The following is a 25,428-nucleotide window of genomic DNA, read 5'->3' on the forward strand; positions in this document are numbered from 1 at the left end:
TTATAATGCCAGGCACTGTGTTCAGCACTTTTTACATGAATTATCTCATCTAATATTGAACAGCCCTTGAGGCAGGGTCATTTATTCCAATTTTACTAAGGCAGAAACTGCTTAGGACTACATGGATTTACATGGTGGTCTTTACTGGTGGGAACTGATCTATTACCTTCCAAATTTGAAACTCTACCCTCTGTTCCAAAGTCATCAACTATTTACCCCAGACACATGTTTTAACAAATATTTATAGTTTTCGTCATCCCCATTTCCTGTTCTTTTGAGACGGAGTCAAGAGCCAGCATTCTGTTCTGCCATCCGAACTTTAATTAAGCAGACTTAGAGTAAGTCAAAACTTCAATGAATACAACAATAAAGATCATTGTACTACCTTTTCAATGGATTCTCTCATGCTTTGAGTTGCTCATAAGGAAAAATGTGAATTTTTAAAACTATCAAAGATATTTAGAGTTAGAGACAAAGGAAGTGGGAGAGGAAAGGAGTTTACGGGTTACTCTACAGGTAGGCTGATTTGGGGGGAAGCGCCTTCCATTTCTGCATAATGCAAGAGGCCAAATGCCCACTAGCTGCCCAACAAAAGCATTTTATGTTAAGCCCAACCATAAGAACTTGAACTATCCCCACTACGCAGAGCATGCCAACCCCCCATCAATAATTAATTTGAGAACATGAATTGGTAACAATATCAGTGGCACAACTCTCTCAGTGTGACTTGGTGTCAGCCAAAGTGTAAGCACATCCCATTGATCCTGCATTAGGGAAGAAGAAAGTCCTACACAGTTGCAATTCATACATTCACAAATAAGAGATATTTCTGTCACAGCATATTGGCCTCCAAAGAAAAGTAACATCAACCATATTTCCCTGGGATTTTGTTACAGCCAGACACTTGAAATAAACTGGCTACTGAAATCAACTATAATGTTTCATTCTCATGGCTGTTTAACCTTCAACAAGAAGAAAATGTTTTGCTGTGTAGTTACCAAGTCAACATTTCATGATTTAATGGAACAACCTAATACAGCATCTGCAAAAAGATGGAGAAAGACCCTGTTTCCAAGAGGGAGGATCATCTTTTCCTGCTAAGGTCTGGTCCTTTTCCAATGACCTATTTCCTTCTGATCATTCTGAGCACCATCAGATACCTTCTATCTTAGGGGCAAGGTAATGACAGATTTGCAGGAAATGCTACAAAAATAGCATAGCAAAAATTTAGAAGATTTATTACAACTTTTGTGGGAATACCACATGCCTTAGAGAGAGGGCCATTTCAAACATTCAAAAATGTGTAAGTTCTGTGAGCCAGAATTCCTTTTCTATGAATTAATGTAAGAAACAAATCAGACCACTGTATAGACATATAAGAATACTTGACATGGTATCACTTAAAATATCCAAAATTCAGAAATAATCCATCTATCGCTGAAAGAATGTTGAAATAAATTGGGGTACTATCGTGTAATAGAATACTAACACGAATATACAGCTCTATCAACATGCAGAGATGACCGTGATATACTGCTTCCTGAAAAAAGCAGGCTGCAAACTGAATGTAAAGCATGCCTTTATTTTTGTAGACATATGTATTGAGCACAGATAAGAGACCAAGAAAGACTATAAAATATTAACATTAACATTGTCTTTTCTCCAAGAGTCAAGATAACAAGTAATCTTTGTTCTCCTTTAACTGTTCTGCATAGTAAAAATTTTAGAACTGCAAACTGTTTTTTATAATAACATGAAACAATAATGCTCATTCCACTTGTTTGAAAATCACAGTAATGCCAGAACTTTCGGGGAGGGGGGAGAGGACAAATGGGAAGACAATTCTCGCTTTCTTGGATGTCTAAGACAGCAGCAACCGAACACAGGGGACATGCCTACCCACATAATTCCCAAACAGAGTTATGTGTGTTATAATAATTCCAATGAAATGCTTACATACTTTTCTGAAATTCCTCCAGTTTTTTAACAGCTTCATCTCGTTCTTGCCTAATTTTGTCACACTGAAATGAGAAAACACAGAAATGTTAAATTTGTATCACAAGTTTGGGAAGGCAAGAAAGAGCAAACATAAACAGTAACAATTTTATGAAAAGAAAACAAAAATTAAAAACCCTTTAAAAGCATTAATGTTCACATGGTACTTATTGGTACTTATTCTCCTCAACCAGCATGGTCTTTGTACCATTTGCGTCTGTCCACTTGCCTTGGACCTTCTAAGATAATGAGTCATCATCTTACTGCTCATTATCTCCTCAGGAACAAAACAATTTAACATCCTTGAGTTCAAATTACTTATTCTTAAAGAAAATATTATTCTTAAAGAAAATATATGTGCCTCTTATTAAGTAGGTATTTTGCTAATACAGTGAACACCCCATGCAACTACAGGTCAGATTCTCTGAAACTGGGTAGGGAGGAACTCTCCAGAACTCTTCAGAACACTGATGCACAACCAGAAGTGACCCCTACAGAAGACAAACTGCTGTTGGGCACCCCTTGAAATCTTCAGTTGAGGAAAAAAATGTCTTCGTATCCTTAGAATTCCAAATAGAAGGTAGCAAACTAAAATGAGAGAAGATAAAATATTCCACAATAAGCATATATCATTCACATAAACTAATTTTTACTTTTAAAAGGTGGAAGGACAATAAAAAAATAAAAATAAATAAATAAAAGGTGAAAGGAACATTAGGAGGAGGTAAGATCATAAAAAGTAAAAGTAACTATTAAAGTATGAAGATATCTTATTGGTATAGAAATGAGTATCCATTAGTTTATTTTAACAGGCCCTCAAGGTATTAATGATTTTTATAAAAACCTCATGTTCATTATGAGGACTGATTCAACTTACTGGGAATTTCACAAAACAGGTTAAGTATAACACATTGTAGAAAGATTTTCATCAAGTCTAAAACTTTAAAAAGTGATTTTTAACTATTAATAGTAATAATTAAAAGTTGAATGGTCCAGGGCAGCCTGGGTGGCTCAGCGGTTTAGCGCCGCCTTCAGCCCAGGGCGTGATCCTGGAGACCCAGGATCGAGTCCCACGTCGGGCTCCCTGCATGGAGCCTGCTTCTCCCTCTGCCTGTGTCTCTGCCTCTCTCTCTCTCTGTCCCTCATGAGTAAATAATAAAATATTTTAAAAAAAAATTTTTTTGAATGGTCTAGACTATACACTATAAACTATAATGAGGGTCGTGTGAGTAAAGCACAACTTTATATTTTAATCCTACCCTGCCAGATAAATACATTGGGATTTCATGCTTTTGGATATTTTTTATTTTAAATTTCTTTTTTTTTTTTTTTTTTTTTTTTTTTTTTTTTTTTTATTTTTTTTATTTTTTTTTTTTATTTTAAATTTCAATGGGTAGGGACGCCTGGGTGGCTCAGCAGTTGAGTGCCTTCGGCTCAGGGCAGGATCCCAGGGTTCCGAGATTGGATCCTACTTTGGGCTCCCTACAGGGAGCCTGCTTCTCCCTCTGCCTATGTCTCTGCCTGTCTCTCTCATGAATAAATAAATAAATCTTTAAAAAAAAGTTTCAGTGGCTAAAAAATTATGATACCACTGATAACTTGGTAAACCTAAATTAAGACAGTGAGACAGTCTCATCCAATAGACTGGAAGAAACTGAAAAGGTTTGCTTTCAGGAGTTGAAAACTCTCACACACTGCTGGCAGGAGTGTCAACTACATAACTAGCTTGGAAACAAACTTAACTAGTTTGGGAACAAACTATCAAAATTGAAAATAAACATATACTATGACTCAGCAATTCCACTTCTATTTTTTTTTCTTAAGGTTTTATTTTTAAGTCATCTCTATACCCAGAGTGTGGCTCAAACCCACCACCCCTGTGATCAAGGGTCACATGCTCTTCCAAATGAGCCAGCCGGGCCCCCTGCAATTCCATTTCTGGATTCTAATACTAGAATATCTAGTAATGTGTATGAGATGATCTTTACGCACACAATCGGCATCTATAATAACAATAAATCATGGTATATTCATATAATGCACTAGAGAACAGTGAATGAATGAACGTAAGCTGCGTGTATCAACGTATACTTCAAAAGCCATAATGGTGAATAAAAGGCTTTGGAGAATCCATGTCAATATATACCTTAAGCAAATAAAATCACTTTATACACTTATATTGTAAATGTACATTTCATGATCCATATACAAAAACACAAAATAGAAGGATAGGTACCAAACTTATCATGGTAGTTATCCCATAAAATACAGGGAAGGGGAAGGGACCCAGAGCGGGATGACACAGAAGATCTTCAATTTTATCTGTAGTACATTTTTAAGTTTTGTTTTTAAATAACAGTTATTTATTTATTTATTTATTTATTATTCATTTATTTTCAGAGGGAGAGAGCACACAAGAGCAGGGGGAGGGCAGAGAGAGAAAGAGCATTTCAAGCAGACCCTGCACTGGGTGCAGAGCCCAAAGGGGGGCTCAATCCCCAGACCCTGAGATCACAACCCGAGCAGAAACCGGAGTCAGATGCTCAACCAACTGAGCCACCCAAGTGCCCCAGAATAACAGTTATTTTTGTGGGTTACATATTTGTTTTGTTATTCTCTGCCCTTTTCTGTGCTTTTAAACTGTTTTTTTTTTAATTAAAAAAATTAAGTCAAACAGTTTGGTTCTCCCCGTTAATGTCTCAAGAACTGAAACTTGCAAAAGCCTATCTCCATTCATTTGGGTATATCCATTCTGGCAAGAGTACATGAAACAAGTGCTAGTGCTAAATTAGCAAGGCTGTTTACTAAATCCTGACTTAGACCCTCCATAAGGAGGACCATTTCCTTCCAGAAGAAGCGTATTCTTCATGAAGGCTTGAGGAATCTCTCCTCTATAAAAAAGTAATGCTGTCTGATATAGTTTCTAGTTCCAAACTAACAGATAAACTGTATTTATTGTTTTGGGGGGTTTAAAATTCTAAACAGTAGAGTTCTGGATTCTCAAGCTTTATGAGATCCTTCTACCCACCAGACAGAGTTAACACATAATTTTAGGAGACTTAAGCTAACCAGTTGTTTCAGGAATATTCTTCTTGTTTTCTAGAATGTGGCTTATTTATGTTGTACTTCCTCAATCACCTCCGGCAATGCATAGTTTAGTCAGGCACAAAAAGAAACATAATTTCTGACCAGACTCACACTGCTGAGTTATGATTGCCAAATGAAATATATCTGGAGTTTTACTTTCAAATTAACTTCATATTTCTTCATCTGGCATTTCTGAAGCTGTAAGATGCCCTGTGAAAAAACTGTCTTTACTTAAGAATTGGTGCTTGGGAGCCTTGCCCCTGACCTAATACCACTTGGATTCTTCTATATACCTCTCAAAGCTCCACCTCAAGGAACCAGAGGTTAATTTACTTAAACCAAAAGCTGGAGTTTTCACTGGCACTTTGTATGACAAGAGCATTAAACAGGACGGCACACTACCTAATTAGATTTGAAAAAGCCCACCAAATGACATCACACAGCAACCACCAATGCAGCCACCACTTACTGGTCACGAACAACACATGGCAATTTTAGGTAGACTTAGACCAGCTTCCTAGAAGGAAAGCTTTATACCCATGCTCTCTGCTCATAAGGCCCAGGTTAATAACAGATCTCAACATCACAATCCTATTGCATCATGCCAGTAACCAGTTTCCATCATCCAGCCGTATGTTTTTACAGGAACCCTACAGACATCACCAGAGAATTCAGAAGCTGTCACCCAACCCCAGCTGTATTCTATCAGGGGTCTTCATGTTGCTTTGCTTTCTATTTTCTGCAACCACATTATGATAGAACTGGCAGCCACAGAATTTACCATCTGCTATGGATACTGAAAGGGGTGTGTGTTGGGGGGAGGGGGGGGCCTATGCATAACGGCAAATGCAGCTGACTTATTCCCAACCAGAGCTGAACAAAATATGAAGGACGTACCCGTTTACTAAGCAGAAATCCAAACATCCGCTTATTTCATCATTTTAGGTCAACTCAAAAAAATATCTTGCAACCTTTGTCTCATTCTACCCACAGAGGGAAACCAGCAAGGATTCTGGGCCTCTACAGGAGAATGTTAGATCTCTGTGTCCAGCAGAAGCCCCGCACCCATCCTGCCCCTTCCTCTACCCTGCCCACGCAGCTGCGGCATTTGTAGAAACTGCTTCTTTTTGTGTGAGAATTGCTCATGAAGACTTTGCAATGGCAACAGATGTGAGGGCCCACATCACTTAATCATGATGCCCAGCAACTCTCTGGATAGCCTGCGGCTGGGGTAGAACCCGGCAACAGGAGCCCTGGCTGCTTTCAAGAAGCTGGATGACACGAGGTCTCTTCTAGAGTCTATTTTGGCTCTTTATGAAGTGGCGAATGGACCAGAGGTTGCCCTTGCTGGTTCTGAATATTGAAAGCCCTGTTCTTAAAAGGAGAGGCCCTGGCTACGTTCCGTATCTGTTCCTGGAGTCTCACCCAGCCGGATACCTGCATTTCAAAGCATTGGCAGAGTGATCTGCAGAGGTGAGTGTCTCCAGTGTGAACTGGCAACGAACGCCCCCCTCCCCCAGCAACATGGGCAGCTCCCTACCTCCTCCTTCACACAAACTACGGTTTATACAAAAATGTCTTGCTTCACAGGCTCAGCAGAAATACAGAGAAATTGTAGATACGAAGACTTCCTTACATGTTGCTGTGTGTATATTTCATGCAAGAGAAACCCCAATATTCTCAACTGGGTCTAGCCTCCACGAACGTGAACATCCATTTCGATCTCCGTGGTGCACAAACCCAGTGGAGGGTTGCCAGCCCACAAAAAGGCCAGTTTGAGGTCCAAGAAGTGCGCACATGTGCCGTGGACACACAACATCAACCAAGTTAGGCAATGTGCACACGGCACGTACCTTAGTTGGGTGGACCTACCGTAACTACGGAATGCCTCGGTGTCCTTCCTCGGAGCCCTGATCAACCTGTTTACGCAGCACCCACACGTGCCAAGCGCTGCGTTAAGCCCTGGGGCACTCCGGGGGGAACCTAACGGACAGCATGATCTCACCAGGCTGGACCATCCACCAGAAGGGAGAGCCACAATGAAGAAGCGATGGATAAGGACACTTGCTCTCACGGGACAAATGCTGTACTCCAGGGACACCGCAGAGGCTCTGACACCAGATCCGAAAAGGTCTCTGCAGCCCTCCGCCATTCCTACTTATTTTTCTTGAAGTTTCCTCCCTTTATGACCAGTTATGACATTTAACAATTTAAACGTGCATAGCGTCAGGACAGCACACAGCTACCTATTTTAGGATCTCTGGTGATGCCTTTCGAAGACCATCAAAGTCATTTTTAATAATACTGGACAACCCTATTGTCCCACCTATGGAAGTTTGGCTAGAACTTACTGTGCTTGTCCTTAAAAAACACAATAAAAGAAATCATTCCCACTTAGATGGAATGCCTTTCACTCTCTGTCTCTTTTGGTGGTGTTCTTTCTCTCAATGCAAGGTTCTTTCCCTCCAATTTTCAGTAGCTGCCCCCTGAAGCTGTCTTACAGCATTCTCCAAATTCTAGGTATTGTGTGTTAGATGGAAACACATGTCATCAGAACAGAGATCCTTGCTCTTTGTTTCTGGATAGATTGCTGTTAATAAGAGACTCATTTTCACTTTCAAACTGCTAAGTAATTACTTTTTCTCTGGCACAACCACTTGCCACTCTGTTCTAAAGAAACTGCATGTATGTGGATGTATTATGCATGAACAGTTAGCATAATGGATGCATATCTTGCTCTTTAAAGTGGCTTCTTTACTGATTTTTTTTTTAAATAAAATACTTGGGGACCTTCACCTCTGAAATTGACACAAGAGAAAGAAATTCTAACAATAGACAACTGAGCCAAGATGCAAACAGTATCATATAGCTTGCTTCTTGAAACATAAGTCTTGGAAAGTGTCTGCCTCATTCCCTTTCATTCATTGTTCCTGGCAAGCTGACAGAGCCGCCTGATGCACTGTTACAGTAGCTCATCCAAACGACTTCTAATCAGCCACTTAAACATTTATTCATTTCAAAACTCAATCTCAAGACATAATATTAAATATAAATACTTGCTGTTTAAAGGCAGATATGCTTCTATTGTACACATTTTCTTCTTTTTGTTCACACTCCACACACCCCACCACCACCCTGAGAAATGTGAAAGCTATTCCATTAAAAGCTCAGCGAGGTTTTGCCCCCATATAGGAAAAAGCCCCAATTATGACAAAGATCCTGAATGAGTCATAAGGAGAATGCCCTTCAATTGTGGAAGCATGACTAACATCTGAATATGGAGACTGCTTCATGAGCACAATCACATTTATTTAGTTGATTCCAAAATATAGTCTTCTATTTTTCATACCTCAAAAAATAGATCTGGAAGGCTTGTTGACTTCAATGTGATAGGCTTTCTTACTTTTTAACATACTGCTGATAATGTCATTGAGAAACTAGGCAAAAAATAATAGAAAGTAGCACCCTTTCCATAATCTCCACTTACTCTGACATTTAAAAAAAAAAAACTGAACTTTTTACATTATCATCCAACCCTGTATGACTTCTTATACCCTATAAGATACTTAGATAATAATTTTGGTCAATAAAATGTGATAAGTACATAAGAAATACACAGATGTTTCATTACAAAGAAATAAACAATTCTGCTTGAAAAAAGTTGGAGAAGACTTTAAAAAAAAAATAAGGGACATTTAAGCCAAGCATTAAGAGCTTATCTGTCACATGGTCTAGGGTAGGATCCTTATCTTTTTGTCCTTTTCCCACCCTACCCCCCCACACTTCAGGCATTCACTTATAACAGCACAAATTTATCATTTGTCCACTTCCCTGTGTCCCTCATTAGAGTGGCTTTACTCAAGAGTGGGACTTTCATATATTTTTCTTTATACTCCAGTACTCAGGAGACATCCAACAAAAAGTCTTCTCTTCCAAAAAGCTTTCCTTATAAACTCAAATAGATTAGGATTCCATCCTCAAAGACAAGAAAAACCACAAAATGATCAACATCACATTTTTCTTAAATAAGGATAACTGCAAAGGCAAAGATCACGGACACACTGGCCCACTCTTCTAAGCCTACTCTTCCTCTCCGCACACCTATGTCAAAATCTACATGCACATATACTCATACACAATTCTTCTGATGTAAGACTGATTTGATATCTAACTTTCAGTTTTCAAGGACAAACCTACAGGTGGTCAAGACAAGTGATCCAGGAAAGTACTGGGTCCGATAATTTGCTATGAAAAATCCATGAGCTAACGACACAGAACTAAGAATAAAGCCAAGACCTTGGTGGGAAGAGTCAATCCGCTCCCGTGAGTTTACTGCTTCAAAAAGAGCATCTGCAGTCAGAAGCCCCACGTATGAACCTAGACACTGTTAAGGTTCTGCTCTCTGTGCACTGGAGCTGACGCAGGGCTGCTTGGAGCATCAGATGAGGAACATAAGGGAGTGTGTAAGATCCATAGTAGCTTCTTAATAAACACAGCCCCTGAAGCATAATCTCATATCTTATCAGTAGTCTCCACAGAGGAGATTCCAAACAGAGCAGAAAAAGTTCTTACCCAAAGGAATCAAACCCATTATCTCTTCTCGTTGATAAGGTTCATTCTCTAGCAACAAAGGCAGACTTAATGTGGACACGTGGAAGGGAGAAATAATTTGCAGAGGACTTACTTTGGTACCTTCCACCTGTGAAAAACTCCCCCCAGATCAAATTGACTATGGAAAAAGGAGTCTCATTTTAGATTCCTGTCCTTGACTAGTTTTAAACTCTGATTTGGGGCTACAAGGGAAGCATGACCATGTGTATTTACGGATATGGACTGGATAAAGCTCACTCAGCCAGGCACATGAAAGTGCTTTGCCAGAGAAAATGGTGTTCTCCATTTACCAGCTCCAGAACTAAAGCTGCTTTTTACTCATTCTATACTGTATAAAAGGCTTTTATTATATGCTTCCATCCTTTGTAATACGGCCCCCCCTTTTTGGGAAAAAAGTCTGCAATAATAAGCCTGTTAGTCTTTTAATAGAAGATAAACAGAATGCAGTGAACTTAAAATCACTCTGTTTTAGCCAACTGCAGCATTCCATACTGCATCCTTTTCTTCCATTTCTGTTAATAGTTATTTTTAAAGAATTAGCACAGGAGGTCAGTAATGTGTACAGATGTTACAAAAGTATTAGGCCATACCCCACATAGAAAAATATGCAAATAGTTAATAGGCAAAAGTAATTCATAGTCCTCCTTTTACCAAATGCATTTTACCTATAATTCCACTTGTGTAATAACAGATGGTTCACTTAAAACCTCACTGCAGAAAGTGGCTCTCTGTTAAATAACCAACACCACCACCAACAATGGATGTTTATAGAAGATCAGTATTTTTAGGGCAATCCTAGGTCTATAGGTAAGCAAGGACTAGAGGAGGAAAAGAAAAAAAAAAATTTTTCTCTTCTGCCTCTCATGTTATTCATTTTATTCTATATCTTTCCTTCTCTATCACATAAAGTCACTTGTTTGCTTTCTTCTCTCGTATCTTCTAGGTTAAGTCAAAGAGTTCTCCTGAGTTAACCCTTCCATCATATCTTACTCTTCCCCTCCTAGGCCGGGAACGCCAAAGAAGAAACTCAACTGATGAACTTCTTGGCTCTTTCTCCTACAGCTGGAAGATGGTTGCCTCTCTGGGCAAACAGGCTCAAGCTACATGGCCTCAGCATCCCCCTACTCTGGTTCCACTCCGAAATTGAGGGGCATGAGGGAACCAGGATCTAAGCACAAACTCCCCACCTGTTGGTATCCTCAAAACATCTATGATTTTTGGTGGTTATTAGAAGTAAGAATCTTGTCAAACTATTTTTCTGGGACTTTCTTGCCACATTAGAGATGCACGCACCAATCACTTTCTATCTAGGGAGATTTTCATCACCCCTACCTACTTACCATTCCCTAAATCACCTGATGGAAAAAGGAGAAGAAACTTAAGATTTCACAGAACATTTGCAAATGAGCAAAGGAGCCTTAAAACTGGGTGAAAAATAATGATCTCAAAATCCATTTTTATGTGAACTAGAGTTCATTAATATCACCAACCATTTTACAGTCAATATATATAACCAATTAATGAGTGAAAAACTTAAATATGATTCTTAAGAACCCAATAAATATGCCAAAGGCTTTACAAATATGCAGCTCACTGCCTATTTTCATTACAGACCTTACTTTCAAATTTTAAAGACAAGGTCTCTTAACTTAGAGCTATGATAACCATTTGCTTCAGTAACTACGAAGGATCTATTTTATTAATTTTCCACTATGGACACAATGTTTTGAAATATTTGGTCTATCAAAAAAGTAATTTCTAAACACATATTTTGTTTCTATCTAAAAATAATAATGTACAGTTCTGCTCTCTCTCCTTCTTTCTAGTTCAGTTTAGCACTCTTCTTTTTTTTTTAACTTAGACCCCCTTGCTGTCCCCTCCCTGAATTTACAGAGGGAGGGGGGAAGATACATAAACAAATATTCACAAATCTTAATAGACATGTGCAGAGCCAAAAAGGTTAGTCATTTATAGGTAAGTAAAGGTAAGTAAAATTCAATGATTTCAGTTTAACTGAAAATATTCGCCGGGCATTACTATCTTCATAGCAGGCGATTTTCAACTTCCAGTATATTATTCATATACTCAGCAGACGTGGGCATGAAAAAGGTTTATGAAAGAAGACAGGCTAAACACTGGCGACTAATGCCAAAGAGTTCTCTCCAGAATCTACTATGTCTAAGCTCCAAAGATACATGTCTTCCCTCCAATTCCATCACTGGAATCCCAAATCGGGTTGTTAGGAAAAAGTACAATTCTCAGGGGCTTGAGTTGCTTGGCCTGGTGCCTTGCTGCACATTTAGCTGTGCGGTTAATCTCCCAGAGCAGCGCCCACTGTGGCATGCCTGCTATTCTTTACCATCTGGAGCCTGGAGTTGATATTAGCTTGAACCACACATGCAGGAGAAAAGAAAAAAGAAAAAACTCTCATTCGCATTTAACTGAAATTGGTGGCAGAACAATGCACCATGCCGTCTAGGCTTTCACACGTGGAAGAAAGGAAAGAAAGGCTAAAGTACAAACCTTCTCTTTTGTTTTCTGGTTCTCTGCTCTGAGGTCTTCATATTCGCCTATGGCTAAAAGAAAAAAAGGAAAGCAACATTATAACACTATCAAAAGTTTGAAGTTTTTAGGAAAACCCAGGATCCAACTAACCTCTATTGTCTATTTACTAGGTTGGTGGTAGGGTAGAGAAGTGGCCATAGAAGAAGGGCTTCTGCTTTTAAGAGTAAGAAAGAAAAAGAGACCACAGCAGGTGTGAGCCCACTAAGCCAAATTTCGGATCTCCCTAGGTCACAGAAAGACCTCAGAGCCATAAGTGACCTATGACAAATCACTTCTCTGCGCTCAGCACTTGGTCCTGTGAAAGGGGACAGGTGGCTGCTCCCTGAAGTTCCTTCTAGCACTGTTAGTCTGTGGTGCTGTAATCAGAGGTTCATTTTTAAAATCAGCCTCCAGAAAATAATGTAGGCTTACACATTCAGTTCAGTGTCACACATTTGCTTTGTCCACAGAGTGAAAGGGTTACGCCATGAGCATTCAGCTAAGAACAACTATTTTTAGGCCCTGCAAGATCATCGATCACCAAGCTATGACCAGATACCAGCCAGATTCATTTCACTAAGTTGGAAAAATATGTGAACTGTTGGGAAATATTTCCTATTATGTGGGAGGAAAAAAAAAACTCAGCAGCTTATTATTTAAAACCCTCTACCGCCAGAAAAATAAAGTAGCCTGAACACCCACATTCATCTGTTATCCAAAGACCATTCTTGGATATCCTCACGGTTGAGAATATGATGTTATTAGCATATGATGGTTAGAAAAGGCATGATCCAGGTTTAAGGATGGATCAGAATGTGTAAGGTGGGCGTACTCCCAGACCAGCATTTTGACTGGCACCACAGAGCCAGGGCATTGTCAGATTGGATCTTTACATCTGGACTTTTAAAAAATATAATTGGGATTTATCTACAAAAAGCTCAGTTTTTCTTAAAAAAAAAAAAAAAAAAAGACGAAGAGGGCTTCCTATTTCCATGAATACCCAAAAAATAGAAAAAAAGAATCTGAAACCAGTGACTTCAGGAACATTCCAAGTAATCTGGTTATTAATTCTAGAGGTGTAGGATTCTAACCATGGAGCAGAGAAAACCCCCTAAAGAAACAATTCACACGGTGAAGTATATCCTTTGTATCCTCCAACAGTGAACCAAAGGATTTAGAATACCTATGGTGATTGTGGGGCCACCACCTTAAAATCCAACCAAATGAACAAATATTTATGAGATTACACCCACTCCATGACCATCTACATAAGAGTTAATGGACAATTTTATTGAAGCCACACCCAGAAAGAATCCTTGAAAATTAGCCCATAAAATAGCCAAATGTGTACATGTAAAGATATGGCCCTTTTAAAAATAATTACATTTTCAACAGAAAATATTTGGGAAAAAAAAGAAAGAAAACATTTGAGTAACCACAGAATGAAGTCCTGTGCACACCAGTTCATCAGCCTCTACCACACAAAGCCCAACCAATGGGTATAAACTAAACTGTCCTAGTTTATGAAAAATCAATAAAATGACCCCTTCTTTTTTTTTTAACAGAGAGAAATAAAACTAAGAGATTCTAAAATATACACTCATGCACCAGGTAGTCTATGGTTATGGCCCCAAATCTTATTACCATATCTGATATTCTTTCAAAAAATAAATATATATATTTTATTGAGATACTTTACTTGACATTTAACAGTTTAGCACCACCTTCGGCCCAGGGTGGGATTCTGGGGACCTGGGATGGAGTCCCACATCGGGCTCCCTGCGTGGAGTCTGTTTCTCCCTCTGCCTGTGTCTCTGCCTCTCTATGTCTCTCATGCATGAATAAATAAAATCTTTTTTTTTTTTAAATAAAATCTTTTTTAAAAAAAAGTAGGTATCTATAGATAAAGCTGAAATCAAGATTGATTTACTACTCTATTTTTGATGACCTACTTTATAGACGTACAAACAAACAATAAAGACTTATAAAACCATGATCTCATATTGACATTAAGAAAATGTTTTTCTATTTAAAACATTAGTTAACAGCTTTGAAGCTTATTAAAAATACCGATACGATTCTTCCATTATATTGCCAATAGAATCCAGATGAAAGTAGACTCCCAACTACAGGGTCTTCACGAAAAGCATTCATTAAGAACCCTTCACCTATCATGCCTTAATGGAAACCACAGACAAAGTGCTTTCTTGTGACTATGTGTAACTTAAAAAAATAATAATAATAAAGCCAGGTAAAGGGAATAAAGAGGAAGAGTATGGGAAATGTATGAAGAATTCCCAGTGGGAAGGGAGCACCTGGGGAGTGGAGCATAAAGGGAAGAAAAATATTAATTTATATTTTTATTTCACTGAAGTCAGAAAACCAAGCTCACTGCCATAAACAAGATTTACACACACACCATAGTGAATACACATGTAACTCCATCCTCACCGAAACTGGCAAAATCTGAGGTGACCTATAGTATTCTGCTACGTTTCTGGCAATGCTAAAGGGTAACAGAGAAAGCCACCTCTTTGTTTCAGAACTGTCACAGCTTGGAAATTTTTAAGTGAGTCGCACAACTCAAGTGATTTGATGATACAGATCCTCCAAATCTTGAAGTAACCAATGCAAAAGTAAAGGTGAATTGGACCAACGCTCTGCTGTGAATGGTAGGCACAGCTTGGGAAGACGTCATCTCCTGGGTGGGCTTACAGGTACAGTTTATTTCAATGTGCTGTAAGGTCACATAGCACAGTAATTAAAAGGTACAGCCAAGAGACTTTGGTCTAGTTGGTAATCTTTCTAAATCTCAGATTCCCCATCTGGAAAATAAGAATGAAAATTATACATCTTTCTCATAGTGTTGTGATTAAGAATGAGTTAACATGTAAGATGTAAGTTGTAAGAGTGCTTAGGTATATTATGTGTTCAATACATGTTAGTCATACTTACTGTTACTGATACAGCAAAGTACATCAGATCCCTGTGTATGATAAGAGATCAATCAGGCTGTTTCCTAATGCCCTCCAACTCAGGCTGACTTTTGTCACACATGTCCCAAAAGATGGCAGAGCAGAAAAATCTCTGAAACCCTACTACTACTACCCTCTGCCAAAAAGAAGAAGGAGGAGGAGGAGGAGGAGGAGAAGAAAGGAGGCTAACAATCAATTGTAGTGTGTTGTAGTTAAAAAAAAAAAAAAAAAAAAAAAAAAAAAAAAAAAAAACCAAAGATGGCAAAGAAGTAGAAGCATGTCTGGGAGCTGTACTTTTCAATCCTGACTGCACATTAGAATTACCTGGGGAGCTTTTAAATCATACAGCTGTCTAGCCCCCTCTCCACCCACCCCACCCCAAGATTCTAATTTAACTACTCTAGGGTGAACCTTGGGCACCATATTTGTTTGAGAAGTGAACACCCCAGGTGATTCTAATGTGCAGCCAGGAAGGGGAATCTCTACCTAAGAGGACAGAATGGAAGAAAAAGGGAGATGGGCAGAAAACAAGGAGAATATTAGGCAGAGCACGTGTTTCAAGAATCATGCTGGTTTTCTATTTTCTAACTCCCTAATGCCAAGAAAGGGAGCTTTCTTTCCAGGCTGCAAATCATGACATAGCCAGCCCAGAGATCAGATAAGTAGACTTAGTCCTTTTAGAACCATGACACTTAAAGTTCATAAACACAGGCAATAACATCTCTGGCTAAAAACAATCATGGTTTTCCCAGGACTTTCCCAGTTTTAGACTGAAAAGCTCATTGTCCCTGGAAGACCTCTTTGTCCCAGGCAGGTTAACCACCCTATCTCAAGTACAAGCACCAGATCAGTACTTCCCAACCAATACCTTCTAGTCCTGCACTGGCAAATAACAGAGCCACTAGCTACAAGTGGCTACTTCCATGTAAATTAATTAAAATTAATTAAAACTTAAAATTCTCTTCTTTGGGAGCACTAGCCATATTTCAAGTGCTCAGTGGCTACATGTGGCTAGTGGCTACCACAGCAGACACAGAACATTTCCGTCTCAGCAGGAAGTGCTGCTAGACAGTACTATTCTGGATATCTCTATGCAGAGAGCCTATAAGCACCTCAAACTCAACATGTTAGAAAGTGAACTCATCAAACTCTCTTTAACTCAAACCTCCTCCTTCCTCTATATATGATGTCTTTCTGGAGTCATCGCCTACCTGGTCATCAAGCTAGTACCTCAAGATCTACCTTGATTCCCCTTTTTCTCCCACCTTCCAATGAATTATCAAATTATCAAACTATAATTATCAAAATTATCCATCTCTTAAAACATCTCCCCAATATGACCTTCCTCTACAGTGTATCTGCCTTAATTCTAATCCTCAATGATGGTAAAATCCTCTCATGTAGCCCCTAGCCTCCCTCTATCCCAAGTTTGTTCTTCCCAAAGTAGATGGTTAGCATAGTAACAAAGCAATCTGGTTACATCATCCTTGGGTTTAAAAGCCCACAAAGATGTGAACTTTACAACCTGGGCCCCACTCCTGCCATTCAGCCTTAGGGACCACCACTCAATCCATCACACCTCTAAGATCTTTCACACCAGGTGCCTTATAAACATTTTTCCCTTCGCCTGCTAGGTCTCCCCCCAACCCATTTTCCATAGCTTTTCCTTGACAATGCAATTCAACTGTCCTTTCCTGTAGGAAACCTTCCCCACATATCTAGGGCAAAAATCAACATTTATATTTCTAATATACTACCAGAGTACACTATTACTTTCCTGTAAGAAACCCTCCCCACATATCTAGGGCAAAAATCAACATTTATATTTCTAATATATTACCAGAGTACAGTGTTCATATAGTTCCACTAGAGCAATTACGTATAAGATTATAAATTATCTGAGCATTAGTCTGTTTTCTTGTCTTCTCTCCCATTCCATTCATTGCTATAAATCTCACACCCAGCTGAATATGAAGCAGAGTTGGTACCTATGTTGACCGAACAGCTGGTTCATATAAATCTGTGATGTAAAGCAATTAAGCCAAATATTAACATCCCCATTTTAAAAATAAAGATACGTAGAAAAGTCAAATCCAGGCAGCCCAGGTGGCTCAGCAGTTTAGTGCCACCTTCAGCCCAGGGCGTGATCCTGGAGACCCGGGAACAAGTCCCAACGTCGGGCTCCCTGCATGGAGCCTGTTTCTGTGTATGTGTGTGTGTGTGTGTGTGTCTCATGAATAAACAAAATCTTAAAAAAAAAAAAAGAAAAGTAAAGAAAAGTCAAATCCCACATTAAGAAATACTGGAGGCAGGACCAGTCTACTGATTTCCAAAGCCATTCACGTAAAAAAAAAAAAAAAAAAACCCACTACTGAGCATTACTATGTGCAATGTGCTAACACACTCGACGTGAAATAATCCTCTAGGGTAAGGACTATGCCTTTATGCATACAGATACCAACATCCAACACAATGCCTGAGATATAGCAGACTGTATAAATGCGTGTTAAATTAAGAAGAAAGAATGGATCTAGGTCTTCATATGAACACCTCGTGAAAGAGCACATCCTTTCCTCCTCATATTAAAAGGGTCTCTCACGTCACGTGTTACAAGATACTCAATAAAAGTGAAGCTTTAAAGAGCCATCAAATATAACCAGAAAAACACTGCCTCATAAGATCTTCTAATGTAGATTCTCATCCATTAAGTCTGCATCTTTGAGACTCATGTAGCCTTGAAACACCTCTTACTAATGGGGAATGAGGACATGAGTCATAAGAGATAATGTTCAATTAGGACATTATTCCCTTCTGCACATATGCCAATGGGTCCTCTCTCAGAGCCAGAGTAGAAAGAGAAGTCATTTATACCTCCCTTGTTAATTAAAGCATCAGAAAAGCCTGAAAAAAACACTGCTGGAAAACCTGATCAAAAAACAAAGATGACAGATTTCACATCTGAAAAGAAATTATGGCAAACCTGAAATTTACGCATTACTTGGTAGGACACACAGTTCGGTGCTAATGAATTAATGATGCTTACGAAGTACTCCCAACGAACTACAGTAATGACTTCAAATTAACCAACAGAAAGGAAGGAAACTGAGTATACACGTAAGTCTGGTTTCCAGTCTGGCATGAAGCTTTTCTGTCAACACTCCTGTCCTCACAACAGAAAAGCTGAACAAACTGAAAATCAATGACTCTTCTTGGATCTACCCGAGAACTGAGGTCACAGGGCAAACTGCTATTCCAAAAATTGGGAGCGACAAGCAAGAGACAAACCATCAGAACTTCCTGGAGCAGCAGCCAAGGTGCAGAACTTGCTCAACAACCAGTACCAAGACAGGAAAACTTCAACTGTTATTGGCGAATTGCTGAAGGCTCAGTCCTAACACATTTGAGAGTTAAAAATGCCAGTGGGTAGGCCAGTCTTAGGAACATCTGAACCAGGACGCCTGGGTGGCTCAGTGGTTGAGCATCTGCCTTGGGCTCAGGTTATAATTCCAGTGTCCTGGGATCAAGATCAAGTCCCACATCGGGCTCCCCATGGGGAGATTGCTTCTCCCTCTGCCTATGTCTCTACCTCTCTCTCTCTCTGTGTCTCTCATGAATAAATAAATGAAATCTTAAAAAAAAAAAAGAAGCATCCCTATCTTTTGCGAGTTTTATCTCCAGGAGTGCCACCACAGCCCTGTAGTGAATATCAGAGGCCTGCCCTTGGGAGAAATTTCACTAGAGTCTAACAGACTTGGGGGAAGGTGAGAGCTCACTCCAGGCCCCTCTCTAGCCTTCCCTTCTCACCTAAAGAAGAAAGATCAACACTGAGAAGCATGTGAAAGTCATAGCCCAGGGGCACAGGCTCACCAGGAGGCTGAGACCCTATCACACAGGACCACAGGAGGCCTCCCCTCCCCTATACCTACCCTTATGAATGTTTACAGCAGCGTTATTCACAATTGCCAAAAATTGGAAGCAACCATCATGTTCATCAACAGGTGAATGGATAAACAAAATGTGGTACATCCATACAATTGAGTATTATTCAGTGATAAAAAGAAATAAATGCACTATCAAGCCACAAAAAGACAAGGGGGAACCATGTATGCACATTGCTAAGTGAAAGAAGTCAACATAAAAAGGCTACATACAGAACGATTCCAACTCTATGACATTCTGAAAAGAGCAAAATGACAGAACCAATAAAAAGATCAGTGATGCTGCCAGGAGTTCAGAGGTAAAGAGGGAGCGATGAACAAGTAGAGCAGAGGGAATTTTTGAAGCAGTGAAATTATCCTGTATGATAATATAATAATGGGTACATGTCATGCATCTGTCAAACCCCAAAATATGTGTAACACAAAGAATAAACCCCAATTTAAACTGTGGACTTAAGTTAATAATAATGTACCAAAAATGGCTCATCAATTCTCAGAAATGCACCACACTAACACAGAATGGTAATAATAGAGAAAATGGGGAGTGGGGGAAGGTGAAGGGTTATGTGGAGATTCCTGCTCAGTTTTTCTGTAAACCTACCCCCCAAAAGTCTTAGTTAAAACAAACATATAGGGGCTCCTGGGTGGCTCAGTAGTTGAGCATCTGCCTTCGCCTCAGGTCACGATCCCAGGGTCCTGGGATCAAACCTCAAGTCAGGCTCCCTGTATCTGTCTCTGTCTCTCTCTCTCTCTCATGAATACATAAAATTGTTTCTTAAGTAAATAAGTAAAACATCTATATATGTATGTATATGAAAAACAATCATACTCAGATTTGTGCCACAGATTATTTGAGATAGGATCAAGTAACTAAAAGGATCCTAATACATTACTGTTCATTGTACCATACAAAAAATTTCAGAGCTCATGTCTTAATATTTAAAATACTTACCAACATGGTAAACAGACAACAACAAAAGCCATGTTCCTTCTACATTTTAAAGCAAAGCCTGGTTGTGTAAGAGAATAAAATCTAATATCCCTACGTTTTGGATCCAGTTTTGAGAATTTTTTCCCACAGCTGCACTTACAAATCAATGTATACAAGGATATAAGTTTAAAAAAAAAGGATATAAGCAACATTTTTATTTTAATAAACTTAAATCTTATAAACTTTAGGTTTACAGCAAAATTGCAAAGACAATTCCCATAAGCCCTACCCAGTTTTTCCTATCATTAACATCTTACGTTAGTATGGTACATTTATTAAAATCAATGGACCAATGTTAACACTTTATTATGAACTAAGGTCCATACTTTATTCATATTTCCTTAGGTTTTACCTAACGTTCCAGTTTTCTTCTAGGATTCTATTCAGTACCCCATTATATTTAGTGGTCAGGTCTTCTTACACACCTCCTGGCTGTGACAGTTTCACACTATATAGACATACACGTATCTATAAATATTTCTATATGTAATCATATGTAAGCAAAACATGAATTCATACCGATGTCTCCAACCATTATCTATTGCCCAAAGCATTATTTCTAATAGCAAAGACATAGAAACACAGAGGTGTCCGTCCAGAGGACATTAACTACATTGTCAGAAATCTGTAGAGTGGAACATCATTCATTCAAAATTTTTAAAAGATTTTATTTATCTATTGGGGGGGCGGTGAGCATGAGCAGTGGGGAGGGGCAGAGGGAGAGGGACAAGCAGACTCCCTGCTGAGCAGGGAGCCTGATGCGGGGCTCCATCTCAAGACCCTGAGATCATGACTTGAGCTGAAGACAGACACCTAACCAACTGAGCCACCCAGGCACCCCTATCCAGTCAATTTTTAAAGATTTAATTCTATAGGTACTGATGCAAATTCTATAATATATATTCAGTGATAACTACAGAGGTACATACAAGCTCACAATTTCCAAAAGGAACTACAACAAAAAAGTTAGAACTGTGAGCAATGGAAAGGGGGGTAGAGCATTCATTATCAGTGGGGTATACTGCCCTCAAAGAGGAATGTGATCCTGGGGAGTACAATGATTTGCAGCCTCCAAAGGATCACAGTACATAAAAAGATACACAGTACCTCTATGGTATTAATATTTCATGGGAGGCAGGAACAATTAGGCGGAAAAAATGTTTATAAAGACTCCCCAAGAGAGCATAATGAAATAAAGATGAAGAAACAATGAACAAGAGGCCACAGTTCATTGTACTTTTCCCTTTCTATGCTTGTTTTCCTATGAGCATACATTTATTTTTAAATTTAACTTTTAAAAAATCAAAGTAAGATTTATCTACGCAACAAAAGCATTACATGAATAAGGAAATTCTGACTACAAGATGTCATTCGTCAGCCCATGCTGAGGGTCCATCTCATGGAGGGTTGCCCATTTGGTGTCTCTTAGGAGCTCACAACTTCAGGAGGAAATTGCATTTTTAATCAGTATGTTGGTTTGCAACAAACACCAAGTGTCCCACAAAGCCTAACATGCTTTCTATCTGGCCAGTTACAGAAAAAGTCGGCTGACCTCTGGTCTACAGTATATTCACTTAAAAACTTTTTTTGGTGTGTACATATAGTGGAACACTATTCACCAAATAAATGAACTACAACTACACACAACACTGTTGATAAATCTCACACAGAACGTGTGAAACAAGACAGAAGCAAACACTGCATCCTGTAGGATTCAATTTGTCTAACTCTCAGAAACTGGCCAAACTTACCTTTGGTGACACAAATATCTTTGGGGAAAGGCAAGTAGTAATGATTGGAGGGGTTATGAAGGGGTTTCTGGAGATGTTCTGATGTAAGTGTTGTTAGACACATTTTTTTCAATAATTTCTTGAGATGCTCATTTAGAGTTCATGCACGTTTCTCAACTTACGTTATACTTTGTTGTAAAAGCAAAACATTTCAAATACCGATTTTACAAAAATATACCCAGATGAAGAAAATTAAATTTACCAGGCTTTTTTTCATAAATAAGTAGGTAAGAAAGTGCATGTATATCCCAATTACTGAGACGGGCGGCCCCTAAACCACACTTGGAAAAATAACAATGTAAAGCCAAGTTTGCATTTGACACCATGGCAACCATTTAAACCCCAAACTGTTTTCTACTGACTTTGTATATATCCAAGATTGACAATGCTTCCACTTTCCTGACTTGATATGGTCCCAGTGGTAGGCAATCATTTGGCCCCTTTTGTCAAAATAATGCTCAAGCTACTTTTTGGCCTAGCAGTCAAGGGAACACTGGGAGCCTCTTTTAATTACTAACTCAGGTCTAAGAATGAGCCTGGCTAAATTTCCAGCTGAAGCTGAAGCACAAATCTCTATAGTCTTGGGGAAAATGATAACTCTAAAGATAAGAGGAGGTTATCTAGCTTCAAAACCCATGATCTTATCATAGGATAGTGTGTTCAGGGTGGTGGTTGTAATTTTGGTCTTACTTTCTAACATCCTCACTGTTGGGTGATGATCGCTACCTTCAACACTTCCTCACCAACTTCCAAATGACACAGCATTACTATGCTGACCAGTTAAAGGGACTCTGTTGTTTGTGTCTGTTCAGCCTGCATCCTCCACTTTTGGTAGTGGCACACCATTCTTTTTTGGACAACTACTCTAATCCATTGGTCTTTGTGGGGGCTGCCAATCAAGGTGCCCTGCTGTTCCCTGACCAAAGAACTTAAACCCATGACCCAAACTGGGCCAACTGGACACTCTTCCTGGAATTCACATGCCCACCATCATCTCTAGACTAGGAACTCTTCACCAGTAGGGACAAAGTTTTATTCATCTATCTCTGATGCCTAGCACAGTGCCTGGCTATGAATATTCAATGCTTGTGGGATGAATACACTACAAAGAAAATCATGTACCTTAAACAAACGCTGAGCTAAGTCGATCATTTCCCAGCCGCATTCTGGAGGGGGAGCAAATTGTATGATGTTTTGTAAGGGAAATGTCCACTTTAGTAGCTAGGAAATATGCATCGGAAATAGTACCCTAAGTTGCCATTTGTCAGTGCATTAAAGACGTCAATCAGTCCAATAAAATAAAGCTCCAAAAAGGACAAAAAGAGAATTACCTCATTACCTCAACATCTGCTTGAACATAAGCAATCACACACTGGCTAATTTTTTTAAAGGGACATAATATAACTTTCTAGAAAGACATAATATAGGTAATTATACCATTCACGAGAAGGGAACATACAATGTTTTGAAGTAATTCAGAAGTGGGTGTGATTTATAAGACATAGAGCTTAGGGAATGGTAAGTATAAATTAGAGATTGTTCATATTATGACAGACTCCGTCATTACATTTCACAACTTTTGTCAAAAGCAACCTTAGTCACCACACCAATGAAGACTTCACATTAGGGAAGGCTGCTGTCAGTGCTGCCATTCAGAGTAGATAGGAATCCTCTTTCTCAACACCCTCTCGGGAATGGGTTCAAATTTTTGACTTAAAAATCACTGAGGAAAAAATGAAATAAGGAAACCTCCATGGCCAATAAACACGTATAAAGATGTCAAACCCCGCTAAGAACCAGGTAATACAATTTTTCTAAAGGTACTATTTCTGACCATCAGATTGGTAAAAATTACAAAACTTGTCAGACTGCCAAAATTAGTAAAGACTGATGTTGGTCAACATTGACAACTGTAGGGGGAAACAGGCACTGCTGGGGGGAATGTGAACTGGTACCATCATATTGGGGGGGGGGGCACTTTGGCGATGCCTGGCACAACTTTATGTCTACTGGCCCTCTGATGCAATGATTCCCTTTCGAAGACTCTATCCTAAAAAAAAAAACAATGTGTGATTATACACATTTGTGTGATTATTTGATTCATGACTCTCTACTAGACAATAAACTTAGGTAGAGCAGACCATCTGGTTCACTACCTCTACCCCCAGTACCTACCACGTGGGGCTCAGATATGGCAGGTATCTGCTAAGTATTTGTTAAAAGAAGAAATGAGTGTGTTGAAGGGGTATCAAAAAAGGAAAGTAAAGTGTTCATCATAATTGGTTCTTCTTGTCTACATTAAACAAGAGCGGTAGAGTCAGTCACAATGTTAACAGGTATTTTTTTAAAAAATGTCTATTTTCAAAAATAAATCAGGCACACTGTCAGCTTACAAAATTAATTATCATACTGGTAACAGCCCAAACACCTAGCGGCCTGTCTTTCCACCTCAAATCCCTAGTTTTCCAGTTAGTTCCATGGGTCAAACAGCTATTAAATGCTCTTGAAATGAGCCAGTTGTTATCACGGTCTATGATCCAATGACAAAGAAATGCCTGGTTTTGAGATGGGCTGAAAATAATCCCAAAACCTGTGTAACTAGACTCAGCACCCCCCAAAAAAGTGCACCTTTTAAGAAACACAAATTTCCAAGTCTACCCGTTCTATTGCCTTTGACATGCCCATAATCAAGGAAGTATATCCTCTAAAAATACCAATACCATGGATTTGTGTTCCCGTATAATATGAGAAAGAACCAAAAACTTTAGAATCTTCCTTTTTTTCTCAGCTCTCAAATCCAACATAGAAACAGAGGATGTGTTTCAAAATCAAGTATAAACAACTTGTGGATTATAAACCACAAGTGCTTTGATAAACCTACCCTTGGAATGATTATATTCAGAAAAAAAAAAAAACGTGAAATTTTTAACTGTATCACTACTTGAAAACGGACCATCCATCAAAAGCTCTGGTATCCACCGGCAGCTATCACCCATGATGAAAGCTCCAACCATCTAGAATATGAAGTAAGAATCTTTATGTTACTGGGGGAGGAGTGCTATTGGAAATAAGATACGGACTGAATCCAGCCCCTCACTAAACCGCTTGAGGAATGCTCGCTAAGGGCATTTTGCAAACCCACTAAATTCACTGATGCTTGGGACTTTATGACCCTAAGGCTTAGTCCAGGACGGTTGTTGAAGGTACTGAGAAGGCAAAACCCATGAACATTTATCCAACACTTTCTAAATACTAGATATTACGAAGAGTCCCGTTCTGTCCATTTCAGGGAGGTAACGATTTCCCCAAGATAACAGGGTTGGTAAACAATCGTGCTGAGATTTGTTTCCAAGAGTGTCAACTCCAGAGAGGTCTACATACCTCGTGCAATCGGTATGTTTGTGGTTTCAAGGAGCAACAGGTCATAGCACTGGACAGGACCTGATAAAATCGTATGGCTTAGCCCATGTCTTTAGTCGGGTAAGGAAGGCATGATA

General features: G+C 39.1%; 1 protein-coding gene and 1 long non-coding RNA gene across 3 annotated transcripts in view; both read right to left on the reverse strand.

Annotated features, from left to right (window-relative positions):
* The window catches only part of SHTN1 (shootin 1), a 96,501-nt gene that overhangs the window by 69,959 nt on the left and 1,114 nt on the right, over positions 1-25,428 (reverse strand). The window contains exons 2-3 of one of the 2 annotated variants that reach the window (XM_025467358.3): positions 12,217-12,269; positions 1,961-2,021 (exon numbers count right to left, since the gene is read on the reverse strand). In XM_025467358.3, the coding sequence (XP_025323143.1) occupies positions 1,961-2,021; positions 12,217-12,269 (114 nt within the window). The remainder of the gene's footprint in view (positions 1-1,960; positions 2,022-12,216; positions 12,270-25,428) is intronic. The other variant, XM_049103599.1, reaches the window with a different exon arrangement.
* Positions 20,294-25,372, reverse strand: LOC125753944 (uncharacterized). The gene is made up of 3 exons (XR_007406918.1): positions 25,313-25,372; positions 24,873-24,945; positions 20,294-23,981 (listed from the first exon to the last, which is right to left on the reverse strand). It is a non-coding gene; the product is annotated as an uncharacterized LOC125753944 (long non-coding RNA).

This window comes from Canis lupus, chromosome 28, assembly GCF_003254725.2.
Source record: "Canis lupus dingo isolate Sandy chromosome 28, ASM325472v2, whole genome shotgun sequence".
Classification (NCBI taxonomy): domain Eukaryota; kingdom Metazoa; phylum Chordata; class Mammalia; order Carnivora; family Canidae; genus Canis; species Canis lupus.